Source organism: Macaca thibetana, chromosome 20 (genome assembly GCF_024542745.1).
Source record: "Macaca thibetana thibetana isolate TM-01 chromosome 20, ASM2454274v1, whole genome shotgun sequence".
NCBI lineage: Eukaryota > Metazoa > Chordata > Mammalia > Primates > Cercopithecidae > Macaca > Macaca thibetana.
In genome coordinates, this window is record NC_065597.1 from 73,640,884 (window position 1) to 73,663,443 (window position 22,560).

General features: G+C 58.6%; 2 protein-coding genes across 18 annotated transcripts in view; one reads left to right on the plus strand and one right to left on the minus strand.

Moving 5' to 3' along the window:
- The window catches only part of TSC2 (TSC complex subunit 2), a 67,211-nt gene that overhangs the window by 28,095 nt on the left and 16,556 nt on the right, over nucleotides 1–22,560 (minus strand). For 13 of the 14 annotated variants that reach the window (XM_050774158.1, XM_050774156.1, XM_050774160.1 and 10 more), the window contains exons 1-11: nucleotides 13,310–13,405; nucleotides 12,617–12,783; nucleotides 10,456–10,542; nucleotides 7,338–7,448; nucleotides 6,365–6,509; nucleotides 5,664–5,781; nucleotides 4,613–4,661; nucleotides 4,089–4,214; nucleotides 3,683–3,756; nucleotides 2,399–2,525; nucleotides 516–659 (exon numbers count right to left, since the gene is read on the minus strand). In XM_050774158.1, the coding sequence (XP_050630115.1) occupies nucleotides 516–659; nucleotides 2,399–2,525; nucleotides 3,683–3,756; nucleotides 4,089–4,214; nucleotides 4,613–4,661; nucleotides 5,664–5,781; nucleotides 6,365–6,509; nucleotides 7,338–7,448; nucleotides 10,456–10,542; nucleotides 12,617–12,754 (1,119 nt within the window). In that variant the 5' untranslated portion in view covers nucleotides 12,755–12,783; nucleotides 13,310–13,405. Of the gene's footprint in view, nucleotides 1–515; nucleotides 660–2,398; nucleotides 2,526–3,682; nucleotides 3,757–4,088; nucleotides 4,215–4,612; nucleotides 4,662–5,663; nucleotides 5,782–6,364; nucleotides 6,510–7,337; nucleotides 7,449–10,455; nucleotides 10,543–12,616; nucleotides 12,784–13,309; nucleotides 13,412–22,560 lie in introns of those variants that run through there. The other variant, XM_050774161.1, reaches the window with a different exon arrangement.
- On the plus strand, nucleotides 13,480–21,722 carry NTHL1 (nth like DNA glycosylase 1). 4 transcript variants are annotated; one of them, XM_050774477.1, is made up of 6 exons: nucleotides 13,480–13,666; nucleotides 15,317–15,555; nucleotides 16,888–17,061; nucleotides 17,959–18,118; nucleotides 21,306–21,408; nucleotides 21,495–21,722. In XM_050774477.1, the coding sequence occupies exons 1-6, from the start codon at nucleotides 13,528–13,530 to the stop codon at nucleotides 21,616–21,618; spliced, it is 939 nt and encodes a 312-aa protein (XP_050630434.1). In that variant the 5' UTR covers nucleotides 13,480–13,527; the 3' UTR covers nucleotides 21,619–21,722. The 4 variants fall into 4 exon arrangements, with proteins under 4 accessions (XP_050630434.1, XP_050630432.1, XP_050630433.1 ...); XM_050774475.1 differs by having other exon boundaries at nucleotides 13,481–13,666; nucleotides 21,303–21,408; XM_050774476.1 differs by having other exon boundaries at nucleotides 13,481–13,666; nucleotides 16,891–17,061; nucleotides 21,303–21,408.

Genomic DNA, 22,560 nt, shown 5'->3' on the forward strand with positions numbered 1-22,560 from the left:
GCCTGGCTTTCTGCACATCGCCCACCCCAGGCTCTGGGAAAAGGCACAGTTCTGAGGCTGCTGGATACCAGCCTCGCCTCCCCAGGACCCCTGTGCTGATGAGCCTGTGTGGCTGTGGAGTCCTCCTTAAAGCTGCGGTTAGCAGACTCGACTAATGCGCTCCTCCAGAGTCACGTCAAAGCCACACTGGCATCCCTCTGGGAACTGTGCCGGGGCCCACTCAGGCCATGAAGACGGCCTGCAGGTCACTCTGCGGACTGTGGGCAACAGTGGCCCAGCCCCGGCTCACCTACTGCATATTCCTGTCTGGGGCCAAAATGGTGCAGCACGTCTGGAAAAATCAGATCTGTCTCCAGTGGAAGGTGGATGAGCACCACTGTGAATCACCAGAGAACACGGTTCCGGCAGTCTCTGTGGGACCACCAGAGATGGGGCCCAAGGTACCATCTTCCAAGTGGGCCAAGCCTGCCTGTCTGGGGTCCCAGTGCTCCCTGGAGCTCCTGCCCCCACCCCACCTGGAGCTGCTGAAGGAGCCGTTCGATGATGTTCAGCAGAATGTCCCACGTCACCACCTGGAGCTCCTTCCTATACTTCTTGATGAGCCTGGTGATGGACAGGACGATCTCATAGGACACCACCTCGTTCGGACATGCCATGGCCTGGAACATGAGCCCGGCCAGCACACAGGGTCACCGCTGCTTGCTCACCGTGGGACGCCCTCCCAGTCACCCTTGGAACCGGGAGTAGCACACCTGAGGCCACAGTGCCCACCACACATGCATCGGGGCCACAGAACAGCATGTGGGGCGCCCAGGAGGAGTTTCTACACGCTCCAGCACGGTCAGGACCCAGACGGGGCCCCACCCCATGCCTGCCTGCAAAGTCCCTGACTCGGATAGACCAGCAACTGAATCCTGGGCACCCGGTGGGCCAGCCCAGCAGCACCTGAACGCTGCCCTGAGTTCTGTTGCAAGCCGAGCACAAAGACAACGCCTCCCGGCCCCCTCTACGGGAGGGGTGGAGCAGGGAGAGCAGAGGCGGAGCACAGAGAGCAGAGGATCAGGAGAGCCCTGTGACCCGCACCGCAGCCCATCACTATAAAACCGGCACAGTGCGCTCGCCCCACCTTCCAGGGAGCTGTGAGCACCGACCGAGGACGGACACGAAAAGCACTCTGTCATCACAGGGCACGGAGACTGAAGCTATACCACCGGCATCTGTGCCAGGCGCCACTGCAGAGACAGGGCAAGATCAGCACTCGACAAAACAGCGCCGCCAACAGCAAGAGAACGGCCACCCCAGAGGCAGCACTCGCCCCTCCACTGACAACTCCAGAAGGTGCAACTCGCAAGATGTAAGGTTTGCTTGAGAATAAAGCCTTTGGGCCGGGTGCAGTGGCGCACATCTATAATCTCAGCACTTTGGGAGGCCAAGGTGGGTGGATCACCTGAGCTCAGGAGTTCAAGACCAGCCTGACCAACATGGTGAAACCCCATCTCTACCAAAAATACAAAAACATTAGCCTTGGCCAGGCACAGTGGCTCACACCTGTAATCCCAGCACTTTGGGAGGCCGAGACTGGCCGATCACCTGAGGTCGGGAGTTCGAGACCAACACAGAGAAACCCCGTCTCTACTAAAAATACAAAATGAGCTGTGCATAGTGGCGCATGCCTGTAATCCCAGCTACTCAGGAGGCGGAGGTTGCACTGAGCCAAGATCGCACCATTACACTCCAGCCTGGGCAACAAGAGCTAAACTCTGTCTCAAAAAAAAAAAAAAACCATTAGCCAGGCATTGTGGCAGGCACCTATAATCCCACCTCCTCAGGAGGCTGAGGCAGAATTGCTTGAACTGGGGAGGCAGAGGTTGCAGCGAGCCGAGATCGCGCCATTGTACTCCAGCCTGGGCAACAAGAGTGAAACTCTGTCTCAAAAAAAAAAAGAGACAGAATAAAGTTTTTGCCCAGGCATGGGGGCTTACACCTGTAATCCCAGCACTTTGGGAGTCTGAGGTGGGAGGATCACTTGAAGTCAGGAATTCGACACCAGCCTGGCCAACATGGCGAAACCCAGTCTCTACCAAAAAACACAAAATTAGCCAGGCGTGGTGGCGGGCCCCTGTAATCCCAGCTACTCACGGAGGCTGAGACAACAGAGTCACTTGAACCGGGAGGCGGAGATTGCAGTCAGCCAAGCAAAACGAGCAGAGCTCCTTCTCAAAAAAAAACAAAAAAGACTAAAGCCTTCACAGGGCCCCAAACCTCACCCCCAGCTGCACAGCAACTGCCTGGAAAGGCCTACTGCAGCCCCTGCAGCAGGACCCGGTGGGGTGGGTGGGCAGGCCTGAGGGGAGCTCTCCCGTTCCCGCCAGCTCACTGCACACGGAAACCGCCTTACCTGGTAAAATGATGGCAGCACCGATGTCGGCGAGTTCCTGAGAGAATAGAGCCGGTGGGCTCCCCAGAGAGCCATGCCCACAAAAAACACGGCTCCTCTCAGCAGGGGCGCGTCCTCCATGTAGGCTCTGCAAGTGTTCCCCAGAGAGACAGAATGTGAGCAGGGCTCTGGCCAGGGTCCGCCGTGGACGTGTGAGACTGCCAAGGCTCCTGCAGCAGCCCCAGAGGTCCCTCTGCTTGGGGGGCCGGAGCACCGCTGGGGAAGGGCAGGGAACAGAGGCCAGCAGTAACGCTCTCGTTCACTCTCACGCACAGGCGGCCCCCATCACTGCTGACCACGCTGTGAGCTACAGGTCATGCCAGGGACAGGAACGCGGCGAGAGGGATGGCCCACAGCCTCACAGTCTGGGGGAGACAGGCACCAGCCACACAGTCTCCCAGGTAAACGCAAAATCTCTTCCTCCAATCACAGCCAAGAAGAAAAGCCACAGCAAAAACTACTCAGGGAGGTAGGGGAGTTAGTGACCATGCTAAGACCTCAGGAAACAGACGAACTCGGCAAAGGTGGAAGAACCTGCTAGTAAGAGGAATCAGGGCACGCACAAGCCCTTGGTGGATGGGAGATGGCAAGACGGAGGAAAGGAGAGATGCAGGCGCTGGGGCAGGGCTGGGAGAGATACAAGGGCTAAGGCAGAGCTGGGCCCCAGGGCTGGTTCCATGGGAGGAGCTTGCACCCTGAGGGCACTGGGAGTCATCTGGCTTCCAGCAAAGGGTGACACAGACACATCTGTGTCAGAAAAAGGCCACTCGGGTGCTGCGTGGAGTGGGCTTCAGGAGGCGCGGATGGATACAGGAGAGCAGGAGGAAGGGGATCTGGCAGCACAGGTGGGAGGCCAGGGTATGGGCAGAGCTGAGTCATCTCTCGGGGCTAAAGCAGCAGAAGTGGCCACAGTCTGGCTGTGGGGGTGAGGGCAAGGGTAGCGTCAAGGCCAAGACCTCGAGCCTCGCCTTGTAACAGGCTAAGCTGTGGGGGAGCGCGCTGGAGGATGTCCGAGCGCGGGGTAGGCACTGAGCTGGGTGTGGATATTCTGTGGAAATGACAGAGGAAGGAGAGGACCGGGGCTCCCTCCTAGAAGTCATGGGCTTCGCTCTAGTGGCAGCCTTTGGAACAGCTGCCCGAAAGGACAAGGCCTCTCTAAGCCAGTGTGTGCCCAGCAAGGACACCAGGGCTGCCCTGAGGGCCGTGCTGGCCTCCGCCGCCCTGCGCCCCGCCCACCACACTCACCTGTCCTCCATGAGGTGGCACATGTTGTAGATGGCACTGTGGCCCAGGTGGGTGCCAAGGAGGTTCCGCATCAGCTGCAAGACACGATGCACGTCAGGGGCTGGCAGGCACAAGCCCTGCCCGCAGCCCCAGTCCCTCTCCTGGCCCCACTGGGCTGCTGCCCTATAGCCACCCAAGGTCCAGCCAGCTCACCACCATCTCCCAAATACAGAGGCAGCAGGGTTCTCAAAATGCCACCAAAACCCTGACCTCAGCTCAACTGCCTGGGAAAATGACACTGGCTGTCCCTCAACAGGCCATTGTCTGGCCACCCCAAGAATCAGACAGCCATTCATGGGAGACAAGATGGCCCTTGTCCCGTCCATGTGCCCTCAGGAACCTTCCAGAGCAGTTTCAGAGACCCCACCTTCCAGCAAGGCTCGCAGAGCTCCTTGACATTGATGGTGCGGCACAGGGTGACGATGAACAGCGGGAGGCTCTCAGCCGGCAGGCAGTTGTAGCAGACCACGGCGTCCAGCACCTGCAGGGAGACCTGGTGGAGAGGGAGATGGCTCACGCCGGTCCTACCCCAGCTCCTCCCCACAGGAGAGGACACCCAGGCCTCCCTCCCACCTCCTCCAGCCTGTACTGCCACCTCTCCCCACTGCCATAGCAGCCTCTCTCCAAGCCACCAGCCGAGCAGGAATGCTGGAAGCACCTGACATCCCTGTCACTTGGGTCATCGATGCTGTCATCCACCCTGAGCTACAACTCCACACGGAGGCGCCCGGCTCTCCTGACCTGTATGGAGGACTCCTGAGACTCAGAGAGATCCAGCAGCTTGCCCAGGGCCACACAGCCAGCAGCCGGCACACAGGGCTCAATCCCCAAGCCCCAGCCTCCCAGAAACCAGGGTGAAATGGGCCAGCCCTGGGGAGGGGAGGCACTGACCTCTATGTCCACAGAGGATGCGGTCCGGACGCAGAGCAGGCAGATCATCCTGCAGGGAGCAGCAAGCTCAGTCCCGGCAGCGTGGCCTGGAGGTCCGAGCTGCCACGGGCTGTGGTTTAGTCACTCTATGATGCCAATAACACACGCGGCTCATCCTCCCTGGGGGTCCCACCCACCCAAGCACTCAGGTGCCTGCTGTGTGCCAGCCACTGTTCTCGGTGCTGGGTGTTCAGCGTGAGACAGAGGCCCGGCCCTCACAGATCTCATGCAACGTTCTGAACGAACAACAAAAAGATAACCAAGACATCAGGTGATAGCTAAAAAGAAGACAGGTACATACTTTTCCTTTTTTTTTTTATTTTTTTTATTTTTTTGAGACGGAGTGTCTTGCTCTGTCGCCCAGGCTGGGGTGCAGTGGCCGGATCTCAGCTCACTGCAAGCTCCGCCTCCCAGGTTTACGCCATTCTCCTACCTCAGCCTCCCGAGTAGCTGGGACTACAGAAGCCCGCCAACCCGCCCGGCTGGTTTTTTTTTTTGCATTTTTTAGTAGAGACAGGGTTTCACTGCGTTAGCCAGGATGGTCTCGATCTCCTGACCTTGTGATCCGCCCGTCTCGGCTTCCCAAAGTGCTGGGATTACAGGCTTGAGCCACCGCGCCCAGCCTACTTTTTCTTTTTTTTTTTTTGAGACGGAGTTTCACCCAGGCTGGAGTGCAATGGCACGATCTCCGCTCACTGTGACCTCTGCCTTCCGGTTTCAAATGATTCTCCTGCCTCAGCCTTCCGAGTAGCTGGGATTACACACTCCCACCACCATGCCCGGCTAATTTTTGTATTTTTAGTAAAGACGGGGTTTCACCATGTTGGCCAGGCTGGTCTCGAACTCCTGACCTCATGATCTGCCTGCCTCGGCCTCCCAAAGTGCTGATATTACAGGCATGAGCCACTGTGCCCAGCCCAACCTCTATTTTTTTGGTGGTTTCAACAACTTTATTCACTGCGGAGCTGAACTTAGGACCGTTATCAGAACAGGATCTCAATTATTTTCTTACTGAACCATCCTTGCGATGTACTCATCGAGGTAACAGCTGTTGAATTTGACCAAGTTCACCAGCACCAGAAGGAATTCCGAGGACAAGCCGACATCCATCCACTGCAGGACAAAGTCCGCTGCGGGAGAAACGGCGGCGGTTTGCGAGGACGCCGAATCTACATCTCCCACTCACCTCCACCTCCCCACGCAGGAGAGTGTGTCCAAACCCGTCACTGCCAGAAATCACATCATCAGTCCCCCGGCAGCAACAGGCAGACCACGCACTGGGCCCGAAGAGGCTCAGGGGAGTCCAGGCAGGCCGGCTACGCACGGACACTAGGATCTACCACCCCGGGGCTGCACAGAGGGTCTGCACCGAGGCGGCAGCAGGAGCGTGTGCCGTACACTCAGGGCCTGACCCAAGGCTGGTAGACGCCGACATCACCAGATTCCCGGGCGTTCCCCACCCCCACGAGAGCGCTGCTCGGAGGAGATGTGCGCACACTTGGCAGCCAGCCACGTCACCTCAGACAGTAAACCTGATGGTGGGCACCTGGCCGGCTTAACACATGCCTCGGGGCCACTTGGGCCACGCAGATGAGCCCGGGTGCACGGAGCTGCATGGGCACACTCGCTACAGGCCATCCCTAAGAACTGCAGCCCCTCCCCAGCCCCAGGTCCTTCCCATCCCAGAAACCTCACACCCAATGTGGCACCCACCCAACTCTTCCTCCAAGTAGGTGATGTGTCTCCCATTGTCTGTGAGGGCCTTGAAAACGTCCAGCCTCTCGTGGAGGTCTTCGTTGGAAGGGTAATCCTTGATGACCTTAAAGAAGAGGGCCCTGAGGACCCCCAAACGCTCACCCTAAAGACAAAAGCCACAGATCAGCAGAGCCGGCCAGCGTCTCCCACACAGCTGCCAAGAAGTCCCTGAAGTGCAAGGGCACCTGGACTCCAGCCCTGGTCCCCTCTCCTTCCCACAGGAGCGCCCTGCAAGGGACAGACCTGCAGCATCAGTGGTGCTCAGTGCAGGGGGCTGGATGTACTGGCGGATGGGAAGCAACTGCTGTGTGTCGGGACCTGGCACAGCAGGTGGCACAGAGCAGGACACGACACAGCTCCTGCCCGACCCCTGCACTCGGTCCAGGGCAGACAGCCTTGTGCTCACAGACTGAGGACAAAGCCTAAGTGGGGGAAGCCCCGGAGAGCCTGTGAGAGTGGACGGCCCTTCTGAGCAGCTGGGACATCAAGGAGTGGAAGTGGCCAACCAGGGGAGGCAGGAACACCAAGAGGCCTGGGTGTTCAGGGTCAGCCAAGACCAGCACAGCTGGAATGCAGTGAGCAGCGGAGCAGCCCCGAAAGGGTGCAAGGGCAAAACAACATGCAGCCCCGCACCAGCTGCCAGGTACGGTCTCCGCACTCTGCGAGAACTGCCTCATGTGATCCCCAGAACATCCCATAAGAGGAAGGTGCAACGACCATCTGTTTACAGGCGAGGAGGCAGTGTGCCCACCGTCATACAGACCTCATGACAACAGGAAACCCCACAGGCCGTCCAGCTCCAGAGCCCGTCGGCCCCTAGACCCTGTGCCCAGCCACTCACTGAGGCAGGAGTCCAAACACGGCCCAGCAGGGACAGGACAGTCAGTGGGTGGCCTGACGTCACCCATCCCAGCGTCACCCCGGGCCTTACCTGCCCCTGAATGATGGCCTTCAGCAGAGCCAGCACTGCGTGCCGGGCCTCCAGCGGCCGTTCTGGCTGCAACAGATCCGCAACCGCCTTCCAGAGTGCTTCCACTGCGTGCTATCACCAGCAGAGGGGACATCGGTGAGGATATGCTCTCCAAGAACCCTGGCCCCAGCAACTGGAACAGTGCCGTGAGCAAAGGACAGGGTGGAACAACGGGGGCTTGTGACTTAGAGCCCCACCTCTAAAGCTCGTATCTCCTGTGTCTCCTGCAGCCTGAGATGACCACAGGCTTGGTGTGAGGAATGGCTCAGAGCTGCCTCAAACCCCAGCAGGTCCCTTTAACCCCCACCAGGTGACAGACTGGGGCTGAGAGGAGAGCAGCACGCCAGGGCAGCGATCCTGGCCTCACCTGGACCAGCAGTGAGTCCCACTAGAGCTGCCGGAACGCTGACAGGAAGTCATGGGACAGTCTCAGAACCACAGGCACACACTGAGCCCTAGGCCTGCAGCTGACCCAGAATCCCTGCTTGTGGCTTTCCTCTAGTGAACACGCCAGCATGGGGTCCTCGACCCCACGCCCCTGCCCAGCCTCTGCTGCCTGCCTGACCTGCTGAGAAAAGAGTGCTATGTGGCCTGCTGAAATCTGCCTCCTCTAACTGCCACCCAGCCTGTGGGGTGCTCATCCCTGCTCCCTAAAGCTGCCAGAATCAGTCTCACTCGGCAGGGGTTTGGGCTGGCTCTCACCACCTTCCCTTCTCCACATTAACCACCAGCCACGGCTTTCAGACCACGGGCTCACTCCTGGCCTTACTCCTCTAAGGAGGGCAACAAAAATGGCCATGTTCTGGCCAAGTGCAGTGGCTCACGCCTGTAATCTCAGCACTTCGGGTGGCAGAGGGGAGAGGGTCGCATCAGCCAGGAGTTTCAGACCAGCCTGCGCGACACAGTGAGACCCTGTTACGACAAAAAAATATAAAACTTTGCCAGGCGTGGTGCTGCACGCCTGTAGTCCCAGCTACCTGAGCGGCTAAAGTAGGAGGATCGCGTGAGCCTGGCAGGTTGAGGCTGCAGTGAGCCATGATTGTGCCACTGCACCCCAGCCTGGGTGACACAGTGAGACCTTGTCTCTAACCAAATAACAAAATGGCCGTGTTCTTTTAGACATCATCTGACCAACATCCCAATCAATTCGAGACAACTGGCACTCTCACCTCCTTTGTCTATTGACAATACTCCTGCAGTTGCAACCTCAGCTGCAAAGATGCGCGGACACAGGCCCCGGGACCATCCCAGCCTCGGAGGCCTATTCATCTACTCACAAGCTGCCCCGGGCCCACACAAACAACTCTCAGAACAGGACGCAGGACGCTTATTCCTTTTTTGTTGTTTTTTGAGAAGAAGTCTTGCTCTGTTGCCCAGCCTGCAGTGCAATGGCACAATCTCAGCTCACCGCAACCTCTGCCTCCTGAGTTTAAGCGATTCTCCTCCCTCAGCCTCCCGAGTAGCTCGGATTACAGGTGCCCGATACCACGCCCAGTTAATTTTTGTATCTTTACTAGAAACGGGGTTTTGCCATATTGGCCAGGCTGGTCTCGAACTCCTTACCTCAGGTGATCCATCCACCTTGGCCTCCCAAAGTGCTGGGATTACAGGCGTGAGCTACTGCGCCTGGCCAAGGACACCTATTCTTTACACTTATCCTTGCTAACGTGCGGCCAGCATGTTTCAGATGAGCTGCTGCAGAGGTAGCAATCACTCTCCTCTTAGCAGATCTCAGCATGAGAGGTCCAGGTCTTCTCACTACTTTCCCACACACAAATGCTTGGCAAGGCAAGGGCAGAGCCCTCAGGTGCTCCACCAGCAACCTGCACTCCCAAAATGACCACTTCCTGTCCCGTCCCCAGGTCATCAGGAAAGTACGGCAATGTTTGCCCAAAATAAAAACTTCTATGTCCATGACGTCGACCAATACCACTGACCAGTCACCCTCCCAAAGTGGCACCAAGCCCAGCGTGCCTAGGATTGTTCTCTGTGGAACGAACCCTTTCTTGATTTTTCTTGGCCTGAACTTATAATAGGAGAGGGCGAGTGAGCATGCATTTCTATCAGCCACTACAAACTCTTCCAGGCATCGCCACGCCTGGCTTATTTTTTAGTATAGACGGGGTTTCACCAGGTTGGCCAGGCTGGTCTCAAACTCCTGACCTTGTGATCCACCCGCCTCGGCCTCCGAAAGTGCTGGGATTAGAGGTGTGAGCCCCCGCACCCTCTTTCTGGTGTTGCTAGAAAAGCCCAATCCCTTTGCTCCCCACTTCCACACTTGATTGGTCCCTCAAGGTTGTATTCAGGGCATTCCCGGTAGCTTCCCCATCACTATGACGAAAGCTAAATTTCCCTACAACAGTGCAAGTCGGCCGGGCGCGGTGGCTCACGCCTGTAATCCCAGCACTCTGGGAGGCCGAGGCAGATGGTTCATGAGGTCAGGAGTTCGAGACCAGCCTGGCCAACATGGTAAAACCCCGTCTCTACTAAAAATACAAAATTTAGCTGGGCGTGGTGGCGCATGCCTGTAATCCCAGCTACTTGGGAGGCTGAGGCAGGAGAATCGCTTGAACCCAGGAGGCGCAGGTTGCAGTGAGCCGAGATTGTGCCAGCCTGGGCGAAAGAGCAAGACTCCATCTCAAAAAAAAAAAAGTGCAAATCAGATCATCAGCAGTTAGCTGTCAACCATACTCCTATAAAAAGCAAACTCAGGCTGGGCGCGGTGGCTCACGCCTGTAATCCCAGCACTTTGGGAGGCCGAGGCGGGCGGATCACGAGGTCAGGAGATCGAGACCATCCTGGCTAACACGGTGAAACCCTGTCTCTACTAAAAATGCAAAAAACATTAGCCGGGCGAGGCGGCGGGCGCCTGTAGTCCCAGCTACTCGGGAGGCTGAGGCAGGAGAATGGTGTGAACCCGGGAGGCGGAGCTTGCAGTGAGCCGAGATCGCGCCATTGCACTCCAGCCTGGGCAACTAAGCGAAACTCTGTCTCAAAAAAAAAAAAAAAAAAAAAAAGCAAACTCAGGCTCTGAACAGTCTATGTGCCTCTCTCTAGTAGTTCAACTGGACAAACCTACCTCTTCAAATTTCTTGGTTTTTGCGACTTCACAAATCTGCCCTATCATCCGGATGCGATTGCTGAGGCCGCATTCCACACTCAGCTCCTGGAGAGAAATGAAAGAAGAAACAGGGGCCAGCGGTCAGGCCACGGTTTCCTAAACTGCAAGTCACAAACCACCTAAAGGCTCCCACTGCATTTTCCAGACTAGAGATTAAAACAGATCTTTCTGAAATCAAGATTCACCTGACCGGGCGCGTTGCCTCACGCCTGTAATCCCTGAAGTTTGAGAGGCCGAGGCGGGTGGATCACCTGAGGTCAGGAGTTTGAGACCAGCCTGGCCAACACGATGAAATCCTGTCTCTAGTAAAAATACAAAAAATTGGCCGGGCACGGTGGCTCAAGCCTGTAATCCCAGCACTTTGGGAGGCCGAGGCGGGCGGATCACGAGGTCAGGAGATCGAGACCATCCTGGCTAACGTGGTGAAACCCCGTCTCTACTAAAAAATACAAAAAACTAGCCGGGCGAGGTGGCGGGCGCCTGTAGTCCCAGCTACTCGGGAGGCTGAGGCAGGAGAATGGCATAAACCCGGGAGGCGGAGCTTGCAGTGAGCTGAGATCTGGCCACTGCACTCCACCCTGGGCAACAGAGCGAGACTCCGCAACTACTCAGGAGGTTGAGGCAGGAGAATCCCTTGAACCCGGGAGGCGGAGGTTGCAGTGAGCTGAGATCACGCCACTGCACTCCAGCCTGGGTGACAAGAGCGAAACTCGGTCTCAAAAAAAAAAAAAAAAGATTTACCAACGGGATTTACTGCTCCATCCCGAGGAGCTGAGAATGTGCAAATTTTTTTTCAAAACTGCAAATGTTGTATTGAGATAAAACATAACATGAAATACAATTTTAAACTGTAAAAATTTTTTTTCAGACGGAGTTTCGCTCTTCTTCCCCAGGTTGGAGTACAGTGGCGCAATCACAGCTCACTGCAACCTCCAACTCCCAGGTTCAAGCAATTCTCCTGTCTCAGCCTCCTGAGTAGCTGGAATTACAGGTGCCCGCCACTACGTCAGGCTAAATTTTGGTATTTTTAGTAGAGATGGGGTTTCACCATGTTGGCCAGGCTGGTCTCAAACTCCTGACCTCAGTTGATCCACCCGCCTCAGCCTCCCAAAGTGCTGGGATGACAGGCATGAGCCACTGCGCCCGGCCCAGATGGACTATATTTTATTCATCAGTTGATGAAAGTTTTAGTTGTTTCTAAGTAGAAAACTTTAAAGTGCAAAAATTCAGCATTTACTCATGGGCAAAACACAATGCCTGACACACGTGACAAAGACACAAGCACACATAAAACATAAGGACCTAGCCCGGGTGCAATGGCCTGTAATCCCAACACTTTGGGAGGCCGAGGCGGGCAGATCACCTGAGGTCGGGAGTTTGAGACCAGCCTGGCCAAGATGGTGAAACTCCGTCTCTACTAAAAATACAAAAATTAGATGGGTGTGATGGCATGTGTCTGTAGTCCCAGCTACTCGGGAGGCTGAGGCAGGAGAATCACTTGAAACTGGGAGGCGGAGTAGCAGCGAGCAGAGATTGTGCCATTACACTCCAGCCGGGGCAACAGAGCAAGAATTCATCTCAAAAAAAAAAAAAAAAAACCACAAACAGCCAAGCCTGGTGGCAGGTGCCTGTAGTCCCAACTACTCAGGAGGCTGCGTTAGGAGAATCGCTTGAACCCTGGAGGCGGAGGTTGCAGCGAACAGAGATCATGCCACTGCACTCCAGCCTGGGCAAAAGAGTGAGACTCAGTCTCAAAAAAATAAAATACAGAACTCACTTCTGCCAGGAACTCACATGTTATCATTTAACACCTGGCCATATCCTTACCGGTGGAGATGATGACTCTCAGGCCGCATCGATAAAATGGGCTTTCTTTCCTCAATATCTGAATCATCACTCAAGTGTGCCTGAACCAGGTCACCAAGATCCTGACTTTCCAAGTCTCCTGAGGAAGGGCATGTCAGCCTCCAAGTACTGGAGACAGCTTTCCTGTGCAGACAGTCGCCAGCAACCCATCTCAGGACCTGGTGCAGGTGCACCACAGAACCTGGTGCAAGACAAAACCCAACCTTCCCTACACTTCCCTGTAGCCCAGCAAAGACACAGGCAGCTCACTCACTCTCAGGATTTCGGCGGTGATGATAAATTCCGTCTGTTTGCCCTCTGCAGACCTGGGATTTGGCCTCGGTGTTCCCAGTCCAAACAGAATCCTAAACTTCTCCTTCAAGCCTGAATCTTTGCTTGTTGGTTTGGCCATGGTGGGCCAGGACGCACCAGAACACCCCTCTGTGCAAACGAAACAGGCACGGGGACATCTGAGCAACAGCTCTGCCCACCTTCCCCACTGCGGACCTCCAGCCGTCAGGACCCTGGGCCTCTGGTGGGCATAACCTTTCCTCCCACAATCCCTGGGATAACTCAACTACAGCCCAGCTGAACAGGTCGCAAACAGGCACCTAGGAAAGCCAGGGAGACACCAGGCTGGTCTAGGGAGCTCTCTGCTCAGACGCTGCCGCCCGCCCCGCCCGACTCAGTGCACGGGTTAGGATGGCCGCCGCGAAGTCCTGGGAGCCCGGATGTTTGCCGTCTCTCCTCTCCCCATGTGTAGCAGCAGCTGTCACGGAGCCGAGTGCAGCAGAGACCCGCTCGCACCCGCCATGACTTAAAACTAAGGGATGCTCGGAGCTCCGGAGTCGGGTTGCAGCGGGCGCGGGTGAGGGCCCGGGACCCGGACACTGCGGGGTCCGCCTCTCTAAGCCGCTGCCCCGCTGCCCCGTGGGGACTGGGGCACACTGCGGCCCAGGCCACTCACCCCTCGCCGCGCCACCGCGCGCCGGGACGCCCCGACGCGGAGAAAGGCGAACCCCCCTGGCCCCTGGACGCTGCCGGAAGCGCGACCCGCACTTCCGGCAGCGGTGCCGCGCGGAGGGCCGCCACGGAGCTTGCTGGGAGTTGTAGTTCTGGGCAGCCCTCTAGCGGAAAGGCCGGCGATCCTTGCGTCACGTGACGGGGGCCGCGTTGGCCGCCGGGATGTGTAGTCCGCAGGAGTCCGGCATGAACACCTTGAACGCCAGGATGCTGACGCGGAACCGGAGCCTGGGACCCAGGGCTGGACCGCGGGGGTGTGGGGAGGAGCCCGCGCCTCCCCGGAGGGGAGAAGCTGCAGCAGGTAGCGCCGCGCCCTGACCGGAGCATGGGAGGAAGCGGGATAGGGGCTGCAGGCTGGAGTCCCGGGCCGCCTCCTCCTGCAGCCGCGCGGGCAGGGGCTGCAAGGGCTGCGAACGGTTCCCACGTGCGGCCCTGCGTTCCCACCTTGCCCCCTTTCCCCAAAGGTTGCGGTCCGCAGTGGCTGGGTTTCGGACGCTCTGCTCCGCTGCCCACTTTCGCCCCGAGCAAGAAAACGCTTCCCGGCCGGGCGCGGTGGCTCACGCCTGTAATCCCAGCACTTTGGGAGGCCGAGGCAGGCGGATCACGAGGTCAGGAAATCGAGACCATCCTGGCTAACATGGTGAAACCCCGTCTCTACAAAAAAAAAAAAACTAGAAAAAATTAGGCGGACGTGGTGGCGGACGCCTGTAGTCCCAGCTACACGGGAGGCTGAGGCAGGAGGATGGCGTGAACCCGGGAGGTGGAGGTTGCAGTGAGCCGAGATTGCGCCACTGCACTGCCTGGGCGACAGAGCCAGACTCCGTCTCAAAAAAAATAAAATAAAGGAAAAGAAAACGCTTCCCTTCCCACCAGCCTGCCCGGGACTCTCCACTCCAGGCTCTGTGGGTCCCATCCCCGCCCTCCTGCAATGAACTTGCTTCCGTCAGAGAGGCTGGGTGCCAAGAACACACCCAGCCAGAAGCCTGCTCCCTCAGCTCGAGGGTGCCTCTTAGGGAAAACAGGAAAGGGCATGGCAGCCATATTTATCCTGCAGCCGTTGAGGACCTGCTGAGGACCAAGCACTGCAGTGAGCAGTGAGGGACACGACAGGGCCCCAGCGCTAGTTCCGCTGGGACTTCCACAGAATTGGCCAGAGGGGGATCCCGATAGGCACCCAGGGACCCCAGAGATAGTCCAGACGATGGCAGGAGGAACTGGTGCAGCTGGGAGCAGTTAGGCGGTGATGCCAGCCAGGGTGGCAGGAGCTTTGATGCCAGGATAGAGTTCGGAGTTTATTATGACAGCAAACGGAAGTCAATTAGGAGGTTTCGTTTGTTTGTTTTGAGACAGAGTCTCACTTTGTCACCCAGGCTGGAGTGCAGTGGCGTGATCTCAGCTCACCGCAACCTCCGCCTCCCAGGCTCAAGCAGTTCTCTTGCCTCAGCCTCCCAAGTAGCTGAGACTATAGGCCTCCGCCACCGCAGCCGGCTAACTTTTGTATTTTTAGTAGAGATGGGGTTTCGCCATATTGGCCAGGCTGGTCTCGAACTCCTGACCTCAACTCCTGATCCACCCACCTCGGCCTCCCAAAGTGCTGGGATTACAAGCTTGGACCACCACGCCCGGCCGGCCAGGAATTTTTAAAAGGGAGTGACACAACCCGATGTGGGTGTTAACAGATTGTCTCTGGCACAGTATAGAGGATGTATTGGGGGCACTATAGTATTGGCTGTTGCTAGAGTCCTCATGAGCTAACGTGGACCTTGTCAGGGTCGCTGGCATAAGGAGGGCCCACATATCCCAGACTGCAGAGGGCAGAGCGCCCCGAGTGTGTTAGATGATGGACAGTTGTGGCATGAACGAGGGAGGGGTAAGCTAGCAGGCGGGACGGCACCCCTACCCTCCCTTCACCTGTGGCCCCACCAGAGGGACTGGCTGGTGCTTTTTGCAGAAGCAAGGAAAAGCCACAGCCCCGTGAAGCGTCGGCGGAAAGCACAGAGACTGTGTGTGGCCTATGAGGGCTCGGACAGTGAGAAAGGTGAGAAGGCTGAGCCCCTCAAAGTGCCAGTCTGGGAGCCCCAGGACTGGCAGCAACAGCTGGTCAACATCCGTGCCATGAGAAGCGAAAAGGACGCACCTGTGGACCATCTGGGGGTCGAGCACTGCTATGACTCCAGTGCCCCCCCAAAGGTAGGCAGGGGCCCCATCTGCCCAGGTGACCCCCGCTCTTAGCAAGATACTTGTTTTCTCTCTACCCGGTGGCTCTTGGCTGGCACCTTCCCCTGCAGACAGCACCTTGGGAGGATGTACACCCGGTGCCCCAGAGCACTGGGCAGTGTCGCCTGCATCACTGTAGCCACTCAGCAGGTCAGGACGCCGGTGGCTTAGGGCCTCGTGCTAGAACTTCTGCCCAGTGCAGGCGTGACCTGGGCTTTGCGTGATATCAGGGAGGAAGAGTTCCTTTTGCTTCACGGTCCCAGGGCCTGGAACCTTAGACCAAGCTGAGTTCTAATCCCTATTCTACTATCAGGTGACTTGGATACAGGCCTCTCTGAGCCTCAGTTTGCTTGTCTGTAAAATGGGTAGTATGGACCAGGCATAGTGATTCATGCCTGGAATCCCAGCACTTCAGGAGGCCGAGGCAGGTGGATCACCTGAGGTCAGGAGTTCGAGACCAGCCTGGCCAATGTGGCAAAACCCCGTCTCTACTAAAAATACAAAAATTAGCCGGGTATGGTGGCAGGCGCCTATAATCCCAGCTACTTGGGAGGCTGAGGCAGGAGAATCGCTTGAACCCAGGGCTTGGAAGTTGCAGTGAGCCAAGATCACACCACTTCACTCCTGCTTGGGTGAAAGAGTAAGACTCCATCTCAAAAAAAAAAAAATTGTTTTTAATGGGTAGTGTGATCATTCACAAAGCAATCAATAGTAGTGGCCAATGGCTGTTCAGTAGTGATGGGCCAGATATGATTGTTTTGGGGTTTTTCTTGAGACCAAGTTTTGCTCTTGTTGCCCAGGCTGGAGTGCAGTGGCGAAATCTCAGCTCACCGCAACCTCCGCCTCCTGGGTTCAAGCGATTCTCCTGCCTCAGACTCCCGAGTACCTGGGATTACAAGTGCCCGCTACCACACCCAGCTAATTTTTGTATTTTTAGTAGAGACAGGGTTTCACCATGTTGGTCAGGCTGGTCTTAAACTCCTGACCTCAGGTGATCCGCCTGCCTTGGCCTCCCGAAGTGCTGGGATGACGGGCGCAAGCCACCGCACCCGGCCACATACGGTTCTAAGCGCTGAGACAATTCATTTAAGCTTCACATTGCTCCAGTGAGTCGAGTACTATTTTTGTCGTGGTGTTGTAGGTGACCAAACACACCCAAACCAGACCTCCCTACCCCATAGGGGGAGGCCGATGCCCCATATGTGGCCCAGGGTAAAAACGAGGGTACGTAGAGGGCGTGAGGGGAGCCTGGCCCAGGGAATCACCCAGGACCCGCCACCACCCTGGTCCCTGTCACGGCACAAGCAGGTGCGCAGGTACCAGGTGCTGCTGTCACTGATGCTCTCCAGCCAGACCAAAGACCAGGTGACGGCGGGCGCCATGCAGCGACTGCGGGCGCAGGGCCTGACGGTGGACAGCATCCTGCAGACAGATGATGCCACGCTGGGCAAGCTCATCTACCCCGTCGGTTTCTGGAGGGTGAGCCCTGCCTGTGGTAACTGGGGCCGGGTGGCCTGAGAGAGACCTCGGAAGGCTGAGAGGGGTGGCGGCAGTGCAGGAGGTGAGGGTCAACCATCTCAGGCTCGGGGGTCCCCCTGGAGCCCCCATCCCAGGCCATGGGGTCCTGGGGCCTGACGCCCGGTCCCAGCAGCTCCTTGGCCTTCCTGTTCGCATCCTCCCTTCCTTCCTCTGCCTCCCTACCTCACCGCCTGCCCGCCCTTCCTCACCGCCAAGACTGCCTGCCCACCCGCCTTTCCCTTTGTTTACTGCTAGCCTCCCCTGGGGTGTCACCCCTCCTGTCCAGAGCCCCTCACCCTCCAGGAGCCCTGGGGAGGCCTGCTCCCCAACCCCGCCGAGCACTGGATGGTGGTGGGCGGATCTGTTGAAAGCAGCTTAGTGGGTGGGGCCGCTTCCCCTTGGCACCCGTGTGGGCTGCAGTTTCTCAGATGGGTTTTAAATAGCCCTCTCCACTCAGGCACAGGATGGGAACCACCCGGCAGGCCTAGCAGCTGGTGGGGAAGCCCCAGCTCCAGCCCTTCTTCCTGAAGGCGCAGGTGCAGCTAAGCCCCACTTCTGGGAGCGGCTGGCCTGTTTGGACTGGCCGGGGTGCTGGCAGGGAATGACGGGCCGGGGAACCCAAGACAGACCCTACACACGTGTCATTGGCCCACACGGGTGGGAGGAGGGGGTCAGGCCTGCCTTGGGCCTCCCTGCTGCCTCCACTTGTTCCTGCCTCCTGGAGGGCGGGGGCTGAGCTCGCACATGTCCTCAGCAGGTGCGGTTAGCTCTGGCCCCCTGTGGGTCTCCCGGGGGCTGCGTCCTCCCCCGCCGGGCTATGCCCCTGCCTCCAAGGCTGAACCCAGCCCTGTCTTTCAGAGCAAGGTGAAATACATCAAGCAGACCAGCACCATCCTGCAGCAGCGCTATGGCGGGGACATCCCAGCCTCCGTGGCCGAGCTGGTGGCACTGCCGGGCGTTGGGCCCAAGATGGCACACCTGGCTATGGCTGTGGCCTGGGGCACTGTGTCAGGCATTGGTGAGTGGTGCACACCCCCAGGAGGACAGGACTGGCTCCGGCCCACCGGCTGCTCTGGGATTCTCCACATCCTTTTGACCTGTGACTCCACCCAGCCCATAGGGTCAGAAAGGTGCTCCCAGGGCTGAGCCAGGCCAGCCCCACTCAGAGACAGGCGCTGGGGCAGGAGCTCGCGTGGGCTGGGCGCCTGCTCTGTGCGGGACTCTGAGAGAGGCCCCGGAGCTAGACTCCATCTGTGCTGTATGCAGGAGAGATGTGGAGCAGGGAATTCCCCACTCGTGGGGTGGAAACACTGATGGTTGTGCAGGGCACTGCTGGGGCCTGGCCTGGGCCCAGGACCCCTGGGAAGGCCCCCAAGGTCATCCTTCAGTTGAGAGCTGCAGGGCAAGGTGGGGTGAGCCAGGCCGAGAGGAGGAAGTGTGTTCCCAGCAGAAGGAACAGCATCTGCAAAACCATGATTCGAGAGACAGGGCCAGGAGCAGTAAGTTCTGGAATGAGATGAGGGCAGAGCGGGGAGGTGAGGGCTGAGGAGGGAGGGGGAAGAGTGTCCCCTCAGCAGGCGGGGTGGGGAGGGAGGTGCTGGGGGGAGAAAGGGGGAGGGTGGGGAGGGAGGTGCTGGGGGGAGGGTGGGGAGGGAGGCGCTGCGGGGAGGGCCCCCCTTAAATCCTTTTCCCAGGTCCTGGTGTCTCTTCCTGGCACCAGAGGCTTCTTGGCAGTTGGGTAAAGACAGACCCTTGGGTTTGGGGTGGGGTTGCCTCATCCTCGGCTTTGCCCAGAGGATTTGGGGCTCCTAAGGCCACACGCAGCCGGGCCCAGCCAGTCCAGAAACCAGGGCTTGGCCCTGCCCTCTGTGCCCCCATCCCAGGCCCCTGTGGGACTCTTGCAGGGCCTGTGCTGGGGGGGCCTTCCAGCACTTTCTGGTGGGCAAGAGGGCCATCAGGGGCTGAGGGCCTCGGTTCTGAGCAGGGGGCCACCCGGTGAGGCTGAAGGGCTGCGGCAGCCCCAGAGAGCCAGAGCCAGGCCAGGTGCGCCGGGGCAGGGCCTCCTCCCCACCGAGACTCCCAGCGCCACCACCTGCCAGCCTCTCAACGGACACTTGAGCTTATCTGGGCGGCTGTCCTCAGCTGCCCGTGTCCCTGGGGTGCTGCATCGTGGTTGGGCAGGGCTGTGGGGGAAGGTCCCTGCCGGCAGCCAGGCAGGGAACGGGCTTTGGGAGTAGCAGGCACAAGAGACAGGCATGCAGGAATGCCTCCCTCTCCAGGTGTCTGTGGGCCTAACCACCTGCAAGGAGACCCCAGGGCTGCCTCCTGGGGGTTCCCAGAAAGAGAAACACTGTCAATTAAAATGTCAGAGCTGGCTGGGTACGAGGGCTGAAGCCTGTAATCCCAGCACTTTGGAAGGCTGAGGTGGGTGGATCACCAGAGGTCAAGAGTTTGAGATCAGCCTGGCCAACATGGTGAAACCTCGTCTGTACCAAAAATACAAAAATTAGCCGGGCGTGGCCAGGCGCGGTGGCTCACGCCTGTAATCCCAGCACTTTGGAAGGCTGAGGCGGGCAGATCATGAGGTCAGGAGATTGAGACCATGGTGAAACCCCGTCTTTACTAAAAATACAATAAATTAGCCGGGCTCGGTGGTAGGCACCTGTAGTCCCAGCTACTTGGGAGGCTGAGGCAGGAGAATGGCGTGAACCCAGGAGGCGGAGCTTGCAGTGAACCAAGATGACGCCACTGCACTCCAGCCTGGGCGACAGAGCGAGACTCGGTCTCAAAAAAGAAAAAAAAGATCAGCCGGGCGTGGTGGCAAGAGCCTGTAATTCCAGCTCCTCGGGAGGCTGAGGCAGGAGAACTGCTTGAAACCCAGAGACAAAAGTTGCAGTGAGCCAAGATCGCGCCACTGTCTTTATCCAGCCTGGGCGACAGAGCAAGACTCCCTCTGAAAAAAAAAAAAGCCACAGCCATAGATTGCTGGCTGCAGTCCCAGCTCTGCACCTCCCGGCTGAGTGACTCTGGGCCAGGCACCTGGCTTCTCTAAGCTCTGGCCACAAAGTGGGTGAAGCAGTCCTCCTCATTCACTGTCCAGGTGGGCAGGAGGCCCATACATTGTGACGTGTCCTGACACAGCTTTGGGTATCCTAAGAAGCATAGCCACTTCCGTGTTACAGAGGAGGAAACTGAGGCTCAGAGCCCCAAGGATGTGGCCTCTCAGGTCTTGTGGTCTCCCTACACCCTCAGACACCTTTTTCCAGGCGGCAGCAAAGGAGCTGGTGCAGGACTTGGCTTTCTCTTTGGCAAACACTGAAGGAGCAGGCAGGGCTGGGGCTGGGGCCGCAGCTGGCAGGGGCCACCGGGCGGGAGAAGGGAGCCCGATGAGCAGGCACCTGGGGTGACCAGCTGAGGGGAGCAGGAGCCAGATCCCAGGTGGACAGCAGCTGCAGCCGGCCGGGCCAGGGTCCCGCTCTGTTCCTGACCGCTGCAGTGGCAGGTGCTGGGTCTGCAGGCAGTGACCTCATGCCGGCCTGCTGGGCAGAGCTGTTGCCACCCAGCCTGGTGCCCAGAGCCAGTGCTTATGCCAGGAGGGGCCTCAGGCCACAGGAGATAGACAGGGAAGCCTGGATGAGCCCTCCTGGGCCGGGGCCTCGTTCCTTGGGAGGCTGAGGGCTGAGAGGTGCTTCGGAGTCGGGATCCTGCCAGGCCTCACAAGGTCCTCGGGCATCTGTAGGACCTTGTGAGGACTTACTGAACTGGCCAGTCTCTCCGGTAGGGTCTGGCCCCCAGCAAGTGTTTGTCCAAGTGAGCTGTCGCTGTTATTGTGGGAAATAGAGCTCGAAGCAGAGCCGAGTCATCCACCCCCAAGCCCTGCACGGAGCAGAGACCCCACCACCCACACACCCATCTGGCACCAGGGTTGGTGGGAATGGGTCAGCCCAGAGCACAGCCCTCCCTCCCCGGCCAGGCTGGCTCAGGTGATGGGAGGGAGGCCTGCACCCCAACAGAGGGCTCAGCCCCTGCCCCAGCACCTCAGGGGCAGCCAAGATGGTCAGATGTAGGCTTGCAGCCAGGGCTCTGTGGTTCCAGTCTCCAACTGGAGGGCCACGGGGGTGGTGGCAGACTCGCCTCTGGGCAGGGAGTGCACGGGCTGGGCGGGTGGAGTGTGCCCATTCACCCCACTTGCCTCTCCGCAGCAGTGGACACGCACGTGCACAGAATCGCCAACCGGCTGAGGTGGACCAAGAAGGCAACCAAGTCCCCAGAGGAGACCCGCGCCGCCCTGGAGGAGTGGCTGCCCAGGTATGAGTATGTGGGGGGCTTCCTGGCAGAGAAAAGCTCACCCTGCCCTCCCTCCCTCTGCACTGACCCAGCCCCCACCCCCACAGGGAGCTGTGGCACGAGATCAACGGACTCCTGGTGGGCTTCGGCCAGCAGACCTGTCTGCCTGTGCGCCCTCGCTGCCAGGCCTGCCTCAACCAAGCCCTGTGCCCGGCTGCCCAGGGTCTCTGATGGCCGAGCAGCTCCCGCCTCGGTGCTGCTGTGGCCACAGTCTGTGAAGTGGCTTTACGCTTCAGGAAGCCACGCCTGTTGAATAAAGCTTTGGACTGTTTGCAGATGGGATCTGGCTGATGTCTGTCCCTGAGGGGGCAGGGCGCCTGGGAATCACACACAAGTGTGTGTGCATGCACACCCATGCTCGCGTGTCTGGAGCAGGGCTGCCTGGGAGGCCGGCTGGGGACGTGACAGTCTTTGCTCAGTACTCAGGGAGGAGAAGGGGGTGTGCGTGAACCTGGGAGGGAGGAAGTGGGGAGAGCCAGCTGCAGCCGGCTGCTGGAAGTCCACTGGGGAAGCAGCCCGAGGCAGCTGGCTGAGGACCCTGGCCCCTCATGCTAGCCATCGCCGGCTCCCAGCTTCCCAGCCTGGACACCACCAGCTCCTGAACTTCAGTGACCTTAAAGCGCAGCCTCTGCCCAGTCCCATCCCCCGTTACAGAGCTACCCGCCCTTGAAAGGGACATTGGGGACCCAGGCAGGGTGCCATAGGCTACAAGGCTTGACCTGTGATTGCTAGAGGTCGCAAGTTGAATTGGGCAAAGGGTGGCCCGTGGGAGTGTTGTGTGAAGCCAGATGGCTTCACAGGGAAGATGAAGGTGGGAGGCTGAGTCTGCCGAATAGAGAGATGGTCCTGTGCCCAGGATGTGCCACACAGCAGGGGGTCCCATGGGGTCCGGTGGGGGAGAGGGAGCAGGGCTGGGAGCAGATGGATGCAGGGCAGGGGCTCAGGAACGAGACCCAGTTTCCAGCTGCTGAGACTCGGGCAGGGGGCTCCCTGGAACAGCCTCATCCCTCCACTCCCCTCACCCCGTGGGGAGGAGGCTCAGAAAACACAGGCGTGTGGGTCCCAGGCAGGGCCTGTTTATTCTGAGAGCGCGCATGCGCTATGGCTTAACGA

Excerpts from the sequence above, each read along its gene's own strand:
- NTHL1 (XM_050774475.1), top strand. The coding sequence starts at position 13,528 with ATGTGTAGTCCGCAGGAGTCCGGCATGAACACCTTGAACGCCAGGATG. Across the intron at positions 13,667-15,316 it reads GAGGGGAGAAGCTGCAGCAG|AAGCAAGGAAAAGCCACAGC; the intron begins GTAGCGCCGCGC and ends TGCTTTTTGCAG. Across the intron at positions 17,062-17,958 it reads ACCCCGTCGGTTTCTGGAGG|AGCAAGGTGAAATACATCAA; the intron begins GTGAGCCCTGCC and ends CCTGTCTTTCAG.